This window comes from Megascapheus bottae, chromosome 10 (assembly GCF_031878675.1).
Source record: "Megascapheus bottae isolate mThoBot1 chromosome 10, mThoBot2.hap1, whole genome shotgun sequence".
Classification (NCBI taxonomy): Eukaryota; Metazoa; Chordata; class Mammalia; order Rodentia; family Geomyidae; genus Megascapheus; species Megascapheus bottae.
The window spans coordinates 28841081-28860865 of record NC_143518.1 but is presented as its reverse complement, the minus strand read 5'-3'; the positions used below and the strand labels follow the sequence as shown (position 1 = coordinate 28860865).

The 19785-nt window shown below is 37.8% G+C and overlaps 1 protein-coding gene across 1 annotated transcript in view; it reads right to left on the bottom strand.

Annotated features, from left to right (window-relative positions):
• Window positions 1-730: 730 nt before the first annotated feature.
• F5 (coagulation factor V) overlaps window positions 731-19785 on the bottom strand; it is a 65716-nt gene continuing 46661 nt past the window's right edge. The window contains exons 17-25 of the mRNA XM_090340490.1: window positions 19128-19307; window positions 16339-16455; window positions 15473-15544; window positions 14128-14231; window positions 13416-13571; window positions 9529-9673; window positions 4446-4597; window positions 2620-2802; window positions 731-1103 (exon numbers count right to left, since the gene is read on the bottom strand). Coding sequence (XP_090196616.1) covers window positions 957-1103; window positions 2620-2802; window positions 4446-4597; window positions 9529-9673; window positions 13416-13571; window positions 14128-14231; window positions 15473-15544; window positions 16339-16455; window positions 19128-19307 — 1256 coding nt within the window. The 3' untranslated portion in view covers window positions 731-956. The remainder of the gene's footprint in view (window positions 1104-2619; window positions 2803-4445; window positions 4598-9528; window positions 9674-13415; window positions 13572-14127; window positions 14232-15472; window positions 15545-16338; window positions 16456-19127; window positions 19308-19785) is intronic.

Sequence of the window (19785 nt, the reverse complement as noted above, 5' to 3'; positions counted from 1 at the left end):
TGTTTTACAGGTCAGAACCTTCCCTTAGGTGAACCTAAGTAGAAGAAATGTCATGTAGTATCATAAAGCTAAGGCTATATTCTCAGTGCTCCCATGGTTTTGATATCTAATGATTGCACACTTGAATATCACTATGTGTAACCGGACCCAAAGGAAAAATTCACAAGCCATGTGTTGAAAACAGGCTTACTAGTCTTCACTCATGAAGAGTCAGAAAAATCAAAGAGGAAAAGGTAGAACATCTTTTTTTTATATCATTTTGGATTGCAAGATTATAGTTTTTCTCTATTATCAAGAAAAGCAAGCCATTTAAAAATCTTATCCTTGTTTCCTGTGTTTTAAACCAGAGTTCTTTTTTTAAATGTAGGTCTATACATGTGTTCTAAGTAGTTTATCTTTTATTAATGTGTATGTAATGCAAAGACCTATAATAAAGCATATTAAATATATGAAAATTACTTTATATAGCATTTTTCATCAATGTGAAAGATAAACCCTTCTCTTTCTGGGACTTAATATTTCACTCTTTATATTCAAATTAATGCAGCAATAATAGCTCCCATCTCAACAGCATCAATGAGTTTCCATTAGAAAAGTTGCTTATGTACAATTTTATTCTCTAATAGAAAAAAAGAGGAACAGTGGTAAACTGTTAATATTTAAAATAGCCACAGAATACATTGCCTACCAAAATTTCTTGAGGTCTTAAAGAATCTCTCTTTTTCCCCCCGCCTCTCTCTCTCTCTCTGCCAGTTCTGGGGCTTGAACTCAGGGCCTGGGTACTGTCCTTGGGCTTTCTCTAGGGTAGCACTCTGCCAATTGAGCCACAGGCACTTCTGGCTTTTTTTGTGCATATGGTATTAAGGAATCAAATCCAGGGCTTTGTGCATGCTAGGAGAGCACTCTACCACTAGGCAATACTCCCAGCCCTCTTGTATGTTTTTAAATCTTCAGTTCTAGTAGATATCACAGCCAAAGAGTTCCACACGAAGTGCAATACTTTGATTCCATGTTTTAGGAATGATGCGGATAAACCTGGAAATAATTGGTGGCTTGAAAAAGTTCTTCACATGTCCCTTGGTATTGCTATTTCCTTCAAAAATCTGAGAGGAAAAAGAAGAGAAAAATTTCAGTGTTAGCATAATGAATATAGAAACCTTTTCATCCTTTGAGCTTAATCTGAGCCCACCAAATAACACTATCACAGAGACTGATCGCCAGTTAACTATGAAACCACAAACCAGGAAGTCCTCTGAAGGGATTTTCATTTCATCAGTGACCTAAGTCTAATGGAGGAAGAACAAATCTGCTCTGGTACCCTGGAACATCTGCAAAACTATCTCTGCTCCTGGCATCTTTGTAGCTCTGTGGCATTAATGATGTAAATTATAATCCTTGGTTTTCCATTTCCTCAGTTGCAAATTGAAGGTGAAGAAAATTTACCTCACAGAAGTAAAACTTAAAATTGCATTTAAACACATGACAAGTGCCTTTTAAGTGTCATGGAATAGGAATTAGTAAGTAATTTGCTATTGCTAGCACTTAAAATAAAATATGACCATGTTCTTTTGCTCATTTATCCTTTTCACATTGAAAATATAGAGGCAGTTCTTTATATTGTTCAATTGTTAATATTTAGTTAACCAGAAACAAAAGCTTAATAACCTGGGACATTAAGATGAAACTATGCATTCCATTTTCATCACATTTTTAAACATAGGTAACAATATTTACTACAAATTTTGGGGATACATTTGTGGGATTGGTTAAGATGAATTTAAGCAATTATCTGGCAGACATAGCATTAATTTTTGAAGTACATGGTTTAGACCATCAGTAAACCTATTAGGTTTTTAAAAAAATTGTTTTTCATCGCTAGCAAATTCATCAATATTTACATGCATGCAGCAGAAGACACTGTTCACAGCAGAAATGCTTGCCCTTTGGACAAGCTGATATAGGGAGAACTAGAACATGCTAAAAATAGACAACTAGTGGATTAAAAAGTGAGAAGTAAGTACAAAGCTACTGAGAATTTGATGACAATTTGGTACATCTCAGTTCCCTTTTCCTGAGGCACTTCTGCTTGCTTCAGCTCAATTTCCATTTCTGGAATTCAAGGTGCATCTCTTTAGCTTCGCTTCTGGGAGCATTTTAAAACCACCTACCAGGAATTAGAGGAACAGGAGGATATGATAGAGTCATTCATTGAGCAGAGGAAGATGTTTTAAAGCTATGGTTTGGGAGCATTTGGTCTGTCAGGAATAACAAGTATTTTCTAAGGCAATGGTAATATGCTCTGATTTCACAGTGGAAGGTTTTCTAGATGCCTTTGCCATCTATCTCAATTAGAGCTGGTTAAGCCTCCCAGCAAACTAGTTTTTGTCCTCATTTCACAGGTAGCTCAATGAAGGTAGAGAGATGATATGTTTGGACCCTGTGCCAGGTTCCTGCAGAACCAGAATTAGAAGACTTGACGTGGTGGTATATGTCCATGGATAGTTGTCAAAGATAAGTTAGTAGTAGTGATAGTTGTAGTAATAGTAATAGCAATAGTAGTCAGAGTCTTATCATGGTAGTATTCAAATTGCTTTCCCTTTGCCAAGATGGCACCAGTACCTTGTCTACCATGGAGGACTTTTGCCTGTAAGGTTTCCATTCCACACCCTGGTCACTGTACTGGATGCTGTAGCTCTTCACATACATTTCAGAGGACAAAGACTTGGAGCCCTGTGTTACAATGGCAGTCACCTTCTTGATTTTCAGTAGATCAATTTGTAGCCATTGCTTGTTGTTGTTTGCCTGTGAAAATGATATAAAGCAAATGGACATGGAAAATGTTAAAGTCTTTGCTTTGGGGGAGGGGATTAAGATGATAAACTCACAGAGTTTAGGATTTCTTGTTATCTCCTCTCTTGGGATTTGTTATCTTTTAGAAGCCTTCCCTAATTGTTTCTGATTGTTGCCACGACTTTCTTTCTTTTCTTTCTTTGTCAGTCATGGGACTTGAACTCTGGACCTGGGCATTGTCCCTTAGCTCTTCAGCTCAAGGCTACTGCCTTACCCCCTGAGCCTCATTGCCACTTGCAGTTTTCGGTTAATTAGCTATTATTACTTTAATTAGTTTAACTTCTCTGAGTGTCAGTTTTCTTCTATGTGAAATTGCCAAACAAGGTATTTGGGCTACTTCAAATGCAGTGTTAGTCCATGTACTGTGAGAATGCCATTAAACCAAACAAAAACTATCTTTGAATTTAGGCATAAAAAAAGGCCTGTACCCAATGCTTTGGAATCCCCCTTCCACATTAGTATTCTGTGATTTCATGTTGGGCCAAAATGACTTGGAAACGTAGGACTTCGGTTTTCAAGACACACGGTGGGATCTACTTGTACTACATTCTCTTTTCCTTTCTAGTAGCCTAGTTTGAAGAGAAGGTGTGGAGTTGTATAGAGAATTCAGGGAATTGGAACCTCTATACCTTAGTGAGAGAGATGGGAGGATGGAATAGGGGATTTGAATTCTGTCAGCTGAAGGGATCATGAAATTACCATTTCATTCCGATTCCAACATCATGTGGAGCATGAAACAAAGATAAGTCAGCTATTAATCTTTACCCTAAAATGAAATAGCCTTCTATGACTCTATAATGTTTTATTTCATAAATGAATATGTATCTATGATATACAAATTCTTAGCCTAATTTTGATTATGTTCTAAAAACTAAGTGCCAGTGATTGTATTTAGAGACTCCCTTCTTGAACACTTGGTTGTTAAACTTGTCATTTGAAATATGATGTAAAAATCAGTGTTAATAAATTCTTTAATTAAAAAAATGAAATAGCCTTAAATAATCTCAATTGATTAACAGTTTAATATCAGGAGAAATATAACTCTCTAGAAGGTTAGATCTTTATAATCTATTCCTCTGATTTTCTGAAAGAAATATCCAAAGTTCTTAAAAATGGGAAAAAATTCAAATGTTGTTCTTAAGAAAATGGGGAAAATGCTGACTAAATTATGAAGAGAAAAGTAAAAGAGGTATGTTGTAAATCTAGGTTATTTGCCTATCACTAATGCTGCCTAATGAAGAAATGGCAAACCAAGACCATGCTCATGCAGTTACATATTTTCTTGATTCCATGGCAGAACCGAGTACTTAGGAAGGCTCTTGGCCCTGACAAGACTAAAATATTTACTATCCAGCTCTCTGCAGACAAGCATTTTACTTTCTGTCTAGACAGAGAATTACAGAGATGATAAGTGACTTTTCTCTAAAGCAAAGCTAGAACTGAAGCTTTTGACTCAGCAGACATTTAGATTTTTATATTTAGAGTTTTAATCTGCAGAAAGAGGATGTTACTCCTGTTTTGGAGCTCCTCCATGTGCCCAGTGGTGGGAACCTTTTTCTCCCTGGAGATAAAAGGGGCTGGAGAATCTATGTTACCTTAGCTTGCCAGGCATTTACACGGCCCTGCGCATTCAGACGAGCACGAGATGGTTCCCAGTAATTTCCCCACCAAGATTTCTTAAATGAAGAAGCTGTAATTTGCTTGTTTTCTATTTGGCCACTTTCCATACCCAGTGGAGTGGAGCATCCTGTCAAGAGAAAAGTATAATTATCAGTAACACAGCATTAATATTCCCTCCATGATACTACGGGATTGTAGAGGAGACAAAAAATATTACTAACAACTAAGAAGAAAGCATGTGTTGAATCCAAGTGCTAAATCTGCCACCAGGCTGTGAATTTTTGTTTTGAAACAAGGTCTTGCTGAGTAGCCCAGGATGGTTTCAAACTGCCTATCTTTGTGCCTCCACCTCCTGAGTGCTAAAATTATAGGCCCATACCACTATGCTCAGCTAAATGTATTTTAAAATCTCCATTTACCAATGAGAATACAGAAGTATACTGTAATAACTTCCATACCATAAGCAAGAAGATCAGGAACTGAATCTAAACTCAGCTACCAAATACCATGTCCTAAATATGTGTATTCACTTTTCTTTTCCAGAATGTCATGGACCCTTTAGTGTTTGCTCCAGCTAGACAGCAGTCCATATATGATCATGTACTGTAAATGGTGTTTCAGTTAATGGCAGATCATACACATGACAGTGATCCCAGTATATTTATAATAGGTTCCCCAAATTTCTATTGCCTATTGATAAAGTCATAGCTGTCTTAATCTTATGACATAGCACATAATTCATATCTTTGTGGTGTTGCTGGTATAAATAAACCTCCATCACTGTCAGGTATGTAAAAGTATAGTTCATATAATTATGTACAATAAGTAAAAAATACCTGATGATAAACCACAATGTTAATAGTTTACTATATTTACTATACTTTTGATCATCAATTCAGAATGTACTCCTACAAGAAGTTTCCTGTAATATACTATGTGAAATTATACTGGCAATAACTCTACATATATCAGTTACTATGGTTCTTGATTGTATCAAGAGATCATATGGAGTAATTGACCCATATCGTCTGGCCACTCTGTGATGTCTGCACAATAACATTTCTCAGAGTGTAGCCTTGTTATTAAGCAATTTATGGATATGTATAAGACTTTTCTTTTTCTGTCCCTAGTACAAGCTATAACAAGATGTAATTGATTTTTGGTGGTCACCCTTTAGTATTTTCCCATCACTGCCTTATATCTGACTCATGCATGCTTTGGAATTTTACCAAGGCATAATCTGAATATGCTAAATAGCGACCCTGACCCATTAATGTGAGGAACCTAGTGAGTAAGTCCAACAAGCTGCCCATCTCTGTGGTCCTTTGTTCCTGATAAATTTTTTTCAATGATACCTTGCTTTTTCTGTAAAAGGAAAACAAACTGCCAAAAGAAATACTGCTAATATTAATTATATAAGCATCAAAAAAGTAAAGGACAAATAATGTTTATTGTATAGAAGAAGTGATGTTTTAAATAAACTAACAGAGCTGAACATCACATTTTCAATGAGCTTCACTTTGCAATTGAACAAGGCTATCATTTACTCCACATATCTTATGGAAGTAAAAGAATGTGGTTTATGGGCTATTTTAAGATGTACTCCTGGAACAATATTTCATTTTATGTATGAAGTACTATATTTACAGTTAATATCCAGATATTGGCAAAATGCCTGTATGAATATCACTAGTGAATGTCAAGGGTATATGGTATCTTTATCTGTTTGGGTAAGAAATTTATTCCAAGGGTTGGCAACTTTTTCCACTGTGAGTCATAGCTTCTTTCCTTACCCTTAGTGAAAGTATTGTAACTTCCCATAGGGTGACAATGAGGCAAGTTTCTCATGTGACTGTATAATGATCCCTTACCACCTAAATCTTGGGCGGATTTCTTGTGCCCTATTATCTCAAAGTGCTAGGCAGATGATATTTTTTATATATGTGCATTGACATGGGAAATCCTTAAAAGCACTGCTTTAGGAGTCAAACCAAAATAATTGATCTTAGACATCCTCACTAAATATATAGTAGGATTTTATTTTGACAATAAGTATTTATAATAGGTCATATTCCATCCCATGAAATATAGCAACTTGTCTCAATAGATGCAGAAAAGGCATTTGATGAGATCCAACACCCCTTTATGTTAAAAGCTGCGGAGAAACTAGGAATCCATGGAACATTCCTCAATATAAGAAAGGTTGTGTATGAGAAACCCACTGCTAGTATTACACTTAATGGTGAAAATCTAAAGCCATTCCCTCTAAAATCAGGAACAAGACAAGGATGCCCACTCTCTCCACTCCTCTTTAACATAGTATTTGAATTTCTAGCCAGTGCAATAAGGCAAGAAGAAAGCATAAAGGGGATCCAAGTAGGGAAAGAGGAAGTAAAACTATCCCTCCTTGCAGATGACATGATTCTGTATTTAAAGAATCCTATAGACTCTACTCCCAAGCTCTTTGAGCTGATTCAAAACTTTGGAAGGGTAGCAGGCTATAAAATTAACCCTCAAAAATCAACTGCCTTCCTCTACACCAATAGTGAGAGGAACGAGGCAACAATCAGGAAAGCAACTCCTTTCGCAATAGCCTCAAAGAAAATAAAGTACCTAAGAATTACCTTAACTAAGAATGTAAGGACCTTTTTGATGAAAACTTTAAAACCCTGAAAAAGGAAATTAAAGCAGAACTGAGGAAATGGAAAAACCTCCCATGCTCCTGGATTGGAAGAATCAATATCGTGAAAATGACAATCTTGCCAAGGGCTATCTACAAATTCAACACAACACCCATCAATAGCCCAATGTCATTCTTTAAAGAAATAGAAGAGGCAATCGAAAATTTCATATGGAATAATAAAAGACGCTGTATAGCAAAAACACTTCTTAGCAGAAAGAACAGCGCAGGAGGAATTTCAATACCAAACTGTAGACTCTACTACAGAGCTATAATTATCAAAACAGCTTGGTGCTGGCACAAGAACAGGCCTGAAAACCAATGGAATAGAACTGAGGACCCAGATATTAAACCACAGACCTATGGCCACCTAATCTTTGACAAGGGAGCCAAAAAAATAGAATGGAAGAAAGATAGCCTCTTCAACAAGTGGTGCTGACAGAGCTGGTTAAGCACCTGCAGAAAACTAAAGTTGGATCCTTCTTTGTCACCCTGTACTAGAATTAAGTCCAAATGGATCAAAGACCTGGAGGTCAAAGCTGACACTGAAAACTTTACAAGAAGGAATAGGAGATACACTAGACCTCCTTGGCACAGGTTGAAACTTTCTTAATAAAGACCAAGAATCACAACATATCAGAGAAAGCCTGGATAAGTGGGACTGCATTTAACTGCAGATCTTTTGTATGCCAAAGGACATAGCTAGTAAACTAAGTAGGAAGCCTAAAGAGTGGGAGAAGATCTTCACCAACCAAACAACGGACAAAGGCCTCATATCTAAAATATATCAACAGCTAAAAAAATTGAATCACTCCAAAACTAATCTACAAAGTAACAACCATCCCATTAAAAAATGGGCCAAAGATTTAAAGAGAGTCTTCTCTGAAGAAGAATATAAGAATGGCCTATAGACACATGAAAAATGCTCAACATCTCTGGTCATAAAAGAAATGCAAATCAAAACAACTCTAAGATTCCACCTCACTCCAGTTAGAATGGCCAGGATCAAGAAAACTAATAACAACAGATGCTGGAGGGGATGTGGCCAGGAGGGATCCCTACTACACTGTTGGTGGGAGTGCAAACTCCTTCAACCACTATGGAAAGCAGTGTGGCAGTTCCTCAAAAGACTAAACATAGAGCTCCCCTATGACCCAGCAATTCTACTACTTGGCATTTACCCAATCATCCAGAAACAAAGACATACTAAATCCACCAGCACAACAATGTTCATTGCAGCACTATTCACCATAGCAAAGATATGGAACCAAACTAGATGTCCCTCAGTTGATGAGTGGATCAACAAGATGTGGTATTTGTACACAATGGAATTCTATGCTGCTGTCAGAAAGAATGACATTGCCCCATTTGTTAGGAAATGGAAAGACATAGAAAAGATCATATTAAGTAAAGTAAGCCAGACTCAAAGGAACTTAGGCTCAATGGTTTCCCTCATTTGTCATAATCAGTAGAACCTTGGGCTCTACTAGCAGAGATTTGCAATAGAGCAAAACTTTGATACAAAAGGCCATATAGTAGGACGCTAAATGAAAGGATCTCTAGGATATAGAAACATAAGCCATATAATGAATGATTGTTGTTCTTAAGGTACTATGTTACCTCTCATCTCTTTTGCTGTCCCTTGGTTATCTCATATTGTTACAGTATCTCACTTTGTTACCTGATATATCAGATATATTTGTATTTGGTTATTTGAAATTGGATAGGGAATGGGGGAAAAGAAGAGGAGGGGTGGGGGGTGGAGGGGAGGGAAATGGGGACCAAGACATGTGAAAGGGTATCAATGTATGGGAATTAATGCTCCATCTATCTGACAAATATCATGTAACCCTTCTATTAGTTACAATAAAAAATATATGGAAAAAGAAATATAGCAACTTATAAGTTCCTACACAGGGTACAAAAAGAAAATATAGAGTATAATTGTGATACCAGGAAGTTGGAAAGGAAATTCAAATTTCAAATTATCCACTGAACACCAAAAATATGCCGGGAATCTTGTTAGGTGTTTCATTGCATTGAAGTCTGAGTAACCTGGAAGACTTTTGAAGCATCAGCCCTTGCTTGACTCTCAAAAACTTCCAGTTGAAAATGTGCAAATAAAGATAATATCAAGTGAAGCCCCATCCTTACAAATTAACCAGGCATTATTTATGCAGGTGCTGCCTACCTTCTGGTTGGTAGACCAAGTCAGTCTAGAGCACACTGAGAGTTCATCTGAGTGAAGTCCATGTTTCGCAAAGATTTTAGGGAGCACTCCAAGTCATAAGGTCTAAGAATTCTACTTATTCTCTCACACCTCCCAAACCTTTGGTGTGAGAATATTAGTTAGAAGATAATGCACCTTTGTTCCTTACCATTAACCTCACAACCTTGCAGCTCCAGTCGCAGGGTAGGTCTGTTATATGATTTTGTTGGAGAGATCCTAATGTATCTAGCCACAATAGGTGGGTCGAATTGATTCTCTTTTATTGTTGAAGCATCTGAATTGCCATCAAAATACTAGAAGAAAAGAGGAAGGCAAAATTATGTAACAATCCTCTCTAAAATGAGTCGTATTACACGAATATCTTTAACATTGTAAGTATTGATTTCATGGTGCCTGAATCAAATTAATTTGATCTTAAAATATAGTTGAGTGAGGTTACTTCCATTTCCAGGAAGATGAAGTAAATTTACTTTACTTTAGCCTGTTCCTACTGCTCATAACAGTGGTGGAGTGCCTAGTGGTGGAGTGCTTGCCTAGCATGAACAAAGCCCTGGATTCTATTCCTTAGTACCACACACAGAGAAAAAGTCAGAAGTGGCACTGTGGCTCAAGTGGTAGAGTGCTAACTTTGAGAAAAAAATGTCCAAGATCAGTGCCCAGGCCCTAGATTCAAGTCCCAGGACTGGCAAAACAAACAAACAAACAAACAAAAACCCAAGAAGACTGAAAGGTAGTAAGTGCACTGGCCAGGGTTCTCAGAGCCCACAAGATGATATGGCCTTGGGTTCCCTAGGTTTTCTTTTTGCCACATGTGTCCAGGTTTTGGAGATGAAGAAACTAGCAACATGAAAGGGGTATACTGCTCCAAACAAGAGCCCATTTCCATTAGCTAGAGAACACAGGAAGGGCAGCTTTGTAAGACAGAAAAGTTTGGACAGTAAGTGTTCTATACTAGCCAAATATCACAGAAAAATGTGTCCCCTCCCACCTTCACAGCAATAAAGACTGAATGAGGAACCTAGAGTTTTAGGTTCCTGAAACTAAAGAGGTACCTTCATAATACCCTCCTAGGGCTTGTGTTAGAGAAGACCAAAATAGGAAACCAGAGCTTCAGCCTCTCTACCCCTATCTTCTAGTGAGGCTCCCCTGTAGTTTCAGTGGAGACCACCTGGGAATTTCCAGCAACAGAGAGCAATAGTTCCCCTAAGGTTCCAATGGAAGGTATATGGGGAGCCTGGACTTCCAGCTATATCTGGCAATCGCCATCTGTGCCCCTTTCCCTTTTTCTGCCAGAGCAGTGTCAGAAAACACCAGCTAACATAGTAAGAGCAACACAAACAGCAGAGAAAAGTCAATAAAAGAGTTGCTTCTTAGAAAACATAAAAGTGAATCAAATAAAAATATATCAACAAATAAATTTATAACAAACGACACAAAATGAGGAGTTAAAAATTACCCCTACATGAGTAGGGGTAACAATGTTCAAAAAGTAAAGTACTCACTGCCTTACAAATGTTATCTATAATCCCTCTATACATCACTCTGATAATAAAATAAAATTAAAATAGTAAAAATTGTACTATCAGAGGTGTTACTACAAACCCTGAAGACCTCAGAAAGAAAAGGATGAATATAATGAATGATTGTTGTCCATAATGTACTGTTATCTCTCATCTCTTTTGCTGTCCCTTGGTTATCTCATATTACAATATTTCACCTGGTTATCTGATATATGTAATATGTATGCGTATTTGGTTATTTGAAATTGGATAGGGAAAGGGGAAAACAAGATGAGGGGTGGGGTGGGGGGAGGGAAATGGGGGCTAAGACATGAGAAAGGGTATCAGTGTACGTGAAGTAATACCCCCTCTATTTGGTAAATATTAATTACAATAAAAAATATATGGGAAAAAAGAAAGAAAAGGATGATAAATACTACAAACCCCACACCCATGATATAACAATTTAAAGGAAATGTGTTAATTAACTGAAAATGCCCAAACAGTAGATTGGGAGTGTAGCCTGGTGATACATCACTTGCCTAATGATTTAATTCCCAGCAGGGCCAAAAAAATCATAATGCAACCAATATAAACAGGTAATAGGAGTCACACTATAACTAGTCAAGAAATGGACTTTATAATTTTAAAACTATTTTTCTTTTTTTTCCTTTTTTTAAATTGTAATTAGTAAAAGGGTTACATGGTATTTGCCAGATAGAAGGTGCATTAATTCACATACATTGATACCCTTTCACATGTCTTGGTACCCATTACCCTCCCCCCCACACCCCCCACCCATCTTGGTTTTCCCCCCTTCCCTATCAAATTTCAAATAACCAAATACAAATAAATTCAATATATCAGATAACAAAGTGAGATACTATAACAATATGAGATAACCAAGGAACAGCAAAGGAGATGAGAGACAACATAGTATATTAAGGACAACAATCATTCATTATATGGCTTTTGTTTCAATATCCTGGAGGTCCTTTCAATTAGCTTCATACTATATGGCCTTATATATCAAGATTTTGCTCTAAATTACAATAAAAAAATAAATAAATAAAAAGAAGATTTTGCTCTATTGCAGATCTCTGCTAGTAGAGCCCAAGGTTTCTACTGATTATGACGAATGAGGGAAACCATTGAGCCTAAGTTCCTTTGAGTCTGGCTTACTTCACTTAATATGATTTTAAAACTATTTTTCACCTTAAAAAAATCTCCAGGTCTATATGGTTTTACTGGTGATGTTTAGCAAAGTTTAAAGAATACCAATTTTCCAAACATAGAGTAGAAGAGCATGCTTATCCATTTAGGAGTCTAGTACAAGCATGATATAAAAACAAATAGGACAAAGCTATGCTCAAAATATTCAATGACATCTCTCTCTAATATAGATTTGAAAAGGTTTAAGATATGGATTTTATGGCTACCTGTATTTTCTCTCCCAATGTTGATTAATCAAGAGCATAAATTAGGATTTTCATGGTTTGGTTTAAAATACATTGTAAATAATTTATCACTAGAAAAATCCTTTGGCTGGAGTTATGGCTCAAGTGGCAGAGCACCTGCCTAACAAATGCAAGATCCTAAATTCAAACCCTGGTACATTTTTTTTTGCCTGTCTTGGATTTGAACTCTAGGCCTGGGTGCTGTCCCTGAGCTCCTTTTGCTTAAGGCTAGCACTCTACCACTTGAAGCCACAATGCCACTTCTGGCCTTTTCTGCATACTTTATTGGAGATAAGAGTCTCACAGACTTTCCTGCGTGGGCTGGCTTTGAACCAAGATTCTTAGATCTCAGCCTCTTCAGCATTTAGGGTTATAGGCCTGAGCCACCAATGCCCAGCTGTACCTTTCAAAAAGTAATCCAAAAAGTAATTAGGTACAATCCAATACTGAGATAGGAGAGATAATGATAATGTAGATAAACAATAATGATAATGAAGAAAAACAGTAAATGATTTATATGAACTATAAATGGAGACAAATTCATGGCTATTGATGACTATTGGTAACCAGACTCCTTGCATTCTACTATTTTTGCTTTGGAGAAGGGAAAAGAGAAGTGAAGATTCCTGGATAAGCTTATAAGAGACTAAGTAGGGGATTGTCATTTTGCAAGTGTGACCTCAAAACTAGTTTGAGGAAGCACACTGCCTTACAGTATCACTAGCATCACAGCATCTTTTCTTCAGGCACATTAAAATAAGTAACAAAATAAAGTGTAGTAAAATCAATTGACATGAGCTTCTTGAATAAGACCAGATAAAGATACTGTCATACATTACTGGTCTGCTTGGGTGCTTGATTTGATGATAAAGTGACTTTTTCCCTTCAAGTTTTAGGGAGTTTGAAGGGGTTTTTTTTTTTTTTGTCTTTTTGTTTTGTTTTCTTTTTTGGTAGTACATAAGCCCATCCTATTACCACTTTCCATTCACATTGACATTCAGAAATCTACTTTTAAAAGGACACAGTCACAATAATCCTGGAGTGAGCTTTGAAATTCAGACAGAGTTGTGCACACAGACCATCACATTCTTGGAGCTGTTCCCTTTGAAGATCTGCCAGTTGATTTCATCAGCACTGTAAGCCACAGAGAACTCTGTGATATAACAGGACTTCAGGTAGTGTTTAGCACCTTGAGTTTGTATCCCAGTGATTACAACTTCCTTCTGCAGGTCCACCTGGAATATAGCAAGACCAATAAACAGAACTGGTTTTTTTTTGCAGTGACTCACATTCTGCCATAACTCCTGGCATAATTATATTTTTTTAAAGAGGTAACACCACAAACTTATAAGATGGCTAGATAGGCCTCCTAATGGAGCACAATCTTGGGACTTGAAATTCAGATCAGCCTCTAAATAGTTGTATATAACTTTGAGAAGTTGGTTTACATCTCTCGATTTTTCCTTGTGTAGTATTTCCAGAACCATCTTCAAAGGGTTTTTTTTGGAAAACATAAATGCTGAGAACAATGCCTTGCACCTAGCTATTGCTTTTTACTGCTAATATTGTAAAAAACAAAACAAAACAACAACAACAAAAAAAAAAACAAGAAGACATTACTAAATCACTGTCACGTTTGTTTCATTTTGTTGAACTCTGGGCCTGGGCATGGTCCCTGAGCTCTTCAGCTCAAGGCTACTACCTTACCCCTTGAGCTACTGCGCCACCTCCATCACTGTCACTTTTGTCAAAATAGCAGTAAGTAAGATATACCAGGTTCATAAGACATACCTGGATCCAAGGTTTAGAGGCAATTCCTGTTGGAATTTTTTCTATACTCCATGCATTATATGACCCGCCATTGTTTAATCTTGCTAATCTGGGCTCCCAATAACCTAATTTCAAAGAAAGAAAAAAACTATTCTGTACTTTAAAAAACAAACAAACAAAATACAACAACCAGTTTTCAAGGGAGTTCATTCTAGCAGAAACTAGGTCCTGGGCCAGGCATTGTGGTACATACCTGTAATCCCAGCACCTGAGAGGTTGGAGTAGAGACCAGTCTGGGCTATGTAGTTAGACTTTGTCTCAGAATGACATAAAGGAAGACCAACTTCTTTGAGAAAAAGAGCCTGTGTTATAGTTAGGAGATTAGATAGTTGACATGAGCTTTGCCTACCAAGTCAGTCTCCTGGCTCCAGGCCTGTGTTTGGCTGTCAACCACTACCCATCCCTTCCTGCACACAGATCATGTTTGCCTTCTCTCAGTTATGTTGATATTATTGTTGTTGAATATTTCTACCTAACGGGAAGATTTAAGATTTAAGGAGCCTCATTATCCTCTCTAACATGCCCCCTTGATCTTGGGGAGGGATTTGTGGAGTGAGTAAATTCAGGAAGAATACCTGACATGTAGTGGGTGATCAATAAAGTTTCATGAATAGGTGAGAAGTTGACACAGGCCAAAGGCTGTAATATTGGGAATCTTAGCTCCTGGTAATAAAACACTGTAAATCTGGTTGGCGCACTATATATGTGATCAATTCCAGAAAATATATAGGAGCAGAATTTTGAAAATGGGCACATGTTACAGTATTTCACCTTGTTATCTGATATATTGTATATATGCATTTTTGGTTATTTGAAATCAGATAGGGAAGGGGGGGAAACAAGATGAGAAATGGCGACCAAGACATGAGAAAGGGTATCAATGTTTGTGAAGTAATGCAGCTTCTATCTGGTGAATATAATGTAAAGCTTTTGTTAATTACAATTACAATAAAAATATATGGAAAAAAGTAAGCGATTAATTTCCTATCAAACCTCTGTCAAACTGGACTATGTATGGAGAGATTTGTAGTGCGTAGTTCCTTGTTTTTACCTGGGAAATGACTCTTTGTGGACAGTAAATGTAAGCTAATAGCAGAGATAAAAACAAGCAACAAGCGTTTAGCTCCTGCTACAGGCCAACTTCCAGACGAGCACTTGCATGAGAGCTTTTCCACTGTGTTTTAGCAGAGAAAAGCTAAGAGAAAGCTGACCCATAGACAGAGTTGTCACCAATGGCTTCACAGGCTGTATACTTTACAAACTGTTGAGTTATCATTAATAAGCTATGATACCATTACTTACTTACTTAGATACTCAGAAGCTTTGACCTGTGAATCAGCTATCAATCCAGTACTTAGCCCCAGTGGCATTTTACATCCTGTGAAAAATGGAGAAAAAAAAGACTTTGACTTAGAAAATACATGGGAAATAGATTTTTTAAAACCCTCTATGGCTAGAAGTTATACTTCTGTTAGATAAGGAATTAGATATTTCCATTTACTGTGTGTGACAGTGACTTAAATATGTCTGATGATAAAAAGGTAGTGAGCATACTACTGAGAACGGTGCTTTAACTAAAGTGGTGCCAATTCAGAGTAAAATCAACAAACAACTGGGATCCTGAAATGAAATTGGTTTAGACACTGATTTTTACCTGCTTGGATTGTAAAACAAGCTATTTGACATTAGGCACTATTCTTCTGCCAAAGTCAGAAGGTTAGTTATATCTTGATTGAGGTACCTGGATGAGAGCACAGTGGGTGATATTCGATATATACATAGTAAGGGCTTTATAGATGGAAGGAGATATGGAAGCTGTGTTTCTTGTATACAGAAATATCAAGTTCAATGACTTTCTTAGTTATTATTGATTCTTACTACCTATTCCTCCTCTATTGTAGAGACCTAGAGAATTAGGTGCACATTCCACTGGATTGTAATCCATCAGGAAGAATGCTTTCCACTGGTTTTTCAAAGAAGAGGAATGCTTTTGGTCTGAGCTATATAGTTTAAGTTTTCTAGATGAATGGTATGTTTTTAGTAAAATCAGACTTTGGTTCAAATTAAAGTCAACAATGGCTACAAATTACACCTTTGTCACTCACAGTGATCAGAGTTGAAATTTTGCAGTTCAAAAGCATAAAAGCAGCAGGGATATGTGCCATGTGATACCTTTGTCTATGATGAGAAATGGTGTTTGCATTCCTGCTTTCTGGTTTTCTCCAACCTCTGTGTCTAATAGCCACCAACCAGCTTTTGATGCCTTCATTTCAAGAGTTTTAAATGAACCTAAAATACAAAGTAAGGACAAAATTACATTCCCAAAGATTAATAAGTTAATATTATGCTAACAGCTCTTGAAGAATCATAAGAATCCTTGAGTCACAAGAATAGATTGAGCAGGTATGCATTTCTCTTGATATAATAGATTTTAAAAAACACAAAAATTACTAAAAGCAAATCACTCCATGATTTAAAAAAAATCTGCCACCTGTCACTTAAAAGAAACTTTTACTTATTTAAATGTAATGTTACAACTAACACAGACACAATAAAACAGTCTGAAGGGTCAGTGATGTTGAATTACTCATCCTCTGAGACTGAATATAATAGGGTTTTTTTTGCCAGTCCTGGGGCTTGAACTCAGAGCAGGAGCACTGTCCTTGGGCTTTCTCAAGGCTAGGGTTCTACCATGTGAGCCACAGAACCACTTCCAGCTTTTTTCTGCATATGTGGTACCAAGGAATTGAACTTGGTCTTCCTGCATGCTAGGGAAGCACTGTACCACTAGGCCAAACCCCCGGCATGAGACTGAATATATTGTATGTCTCTTCCTCTCTCTATCTTTCTTTATTATACAAAAACACTCAAGATAAAATCTCCTTATAGTTTTAAATCTTGAAAGCTTAGATATTTGCATAGACATTTGCATAGTTTCAGAAAATAAACATGATTTCTAAAATTTTTGATCATTTCATTACTTAATATTACCCTCTACCAATTAACACTATATTTAAATTCTGTTGAGTACAATTTGAGACTGTATTCCCAGATTGTGAGTAAAAATTAGTAGCCAATGGTTCTCTTCTTCAAAGGCACTTAATAAGTTCTGTAGTTTTTCTCTCTCCAATCAGCAGTTTCACTCTGGGGGTTTGTATAAGACAGTCGATCTTAGCTTCTTGGTCAATCTTGCTGGCTCCTGTGAAGGATGCCACATCTGCTAATATGTGGGGGAAAGATGAGAGGAATTTAACTCTGCCCCTTTTGTCTCTGTTCTTTCTAGGTTTATTAGGGAGTCACTAGTATATACCAATCCAACAAGTTCTCACTTCCACTTGCCAATCCAGGCTCATTTGTGCCTATCTCAAGTCCTGTCAGGAACTGCCTTTTACTAAGTCCATAGCATATGTGGAAGGATGGTTATTTGTTAAAAATGCAAAACCCAGCAGGATTCTGTGGCTTATCCTAAAATCCAAGCTAGTCAGGAGGCTAAGATCTGAGGATCACAGTTCAAAGCCAGTCCTGGTAGGCAAACCCATGATACTTTTTTTTTCTGTGGGCCATGGGGCTTCAACTCAGCCTGGGTGCTGTCCCTGATCTCTTCAACTCAAGGATACTGCCCTATCCCTGGGCCTGGGCGTTGTCCCTGAGCTCTTCAGCTCAAGGCTACCACCATAGTCTTGAGCCAAGCCCCACTTCCCATTTTCTAGGGGTTAATTGGAGATAAGAGTCTCAGGTTCTTTTTGTGCCCAGGCTGGCTTTGAACCGAGATCCTCAGATCTCAGTCTCCTGAGTAGCTAGGATTACAGGCGTGAGCCACTGTGCCCACCTGGCAAGTCCATGACACTCATCTCCAATGACTTACCAAAAAGCCAGAAATGAAGCTGTGACTCACAGTAATACTCATGATTTACATTCATGAGCACAAAAGCTCAGGGGCAGCATCCAGGCCCTCTCAGTTCAAGCTCCAGGACTGGCATGCACACACACACACACACACACACACACACACACACACACACAATGCAGAATCCTGGGAATTTTGACTAAGATCTGCCTCTTCAAAGTCTCTGAGAGCAAAATCTCTACTTCTTCCACCTGCATTTTAAACCAGCTTTCTAGACTTTGAGTGACATCTAGCATTCACAGTGCTTCTCCCACACCCACTATATAAGCAGATTAACCTACAAACAACTCACTGGCATATCAACATCCTTTCTGATGACTGAAGTTTTTTCCACACTGAAACTGCTGACTACTTGTATTAATCTTTACTTTTCCAATCATTAAAAAGAAAATTATGGGAGTCTGGGAGTGTAGCCTAGTAATAGAGTGCTCGCCTAGCATGCAAGAAGCCCTGGGTTTGATTCCTCAGTAACACATACATAGAAAAAAACAGAAGTGGTGGTGTGGCTCAAGTGGCAGAGCCCTAGCCTTGAGCAAAAAGTGTCTAAGAGCAGTGCCCGGGCCCTGAATTCAAGCCCCAGGACTGACAAAAAAAGAAAAGAAAAGAAAAGAAAGAAAGGAACCGTTTTCTCTCCAATAAGTTCATGAATCAGTTAAGATTATGATTCCTGGAGTCACTAGCCCAAAACCAGGGTGAGAGAGCCAGGAGTAGAACCTAGGAATCCATAAAAACAAGTTAAGTTTTGAGTTCCCGTCACAAAAATAAAAAACTTGTGCTGCATGATCCCTCTGTGATTAGCTTTCTCATCTGCTCAACCAGTGCTCACTGGTTGGGGAGAAACCACAGGACACACAGCTGCACCACATCGTTAACCTGAATGGTGCTACACACAGTTCACATTCGCTGACTTTTCAGTTTTGGTGTGTGGCTTTGACCAGTATCTGTTCCAGAATCCTTTGTTCTGTCCTCTTGAAGCTCAGGAAAGAATGAGAAGTTACAGAGGCCCTGTCTTGCTATTTCTTAGCCACAAACTCTCCACTGCCCACATCTTTACCAGGCAGAAGGGGCCAGACCCCCAACTGATGCTGTTGAGTGCCATTTTCCAGCAAGGTCTGGCCATGAAAGTGAACCACATGAATGTCTTGGGAGCCACCCATGTTCAGCAGGTATAGTCTCACCCACTCTTGCTCATACATTCTCAGGCCAGGCAAGTTGAAGATCCTTCCGTTAATAGCTGCAAGGACAGAGTTGCAATCAGTTAAAGACCTGTCTACACCCAAAGGAGACAGGTAAGGAAATACAGGGCACTGACTCACCACCCATCTTTCCCATCACTTGACATTCTCAGGCCCACCCAGGCATAGAAAGAGCTTCCTACACACCCTAATACCAATGAGATATTGAAACAGAAGCTCCAGTACCTTCTCACATCACCCTGCAATGGCCTACAGAAGTGTGGGGAGCTTACTTTCTCTCTGTTTTCTCCAAACGTACTTTTCCTGTCCAGTGCTTTTCCCATTTATCCTTCACATTAACAGAGTAAATTTTCTTTTCCTACACAAAGATGAAGACTAGGATGGGTAGATGAGAATAAGTAAAGGACTATATTTGCTCTCACCCAAAGACCAAAATTCAGAGATAGTTTCAGGTCCAATTAGGAAGATGGATTTTTATCTTGGATGTACCCACCAGCCATGGGAATTCATGTTTAA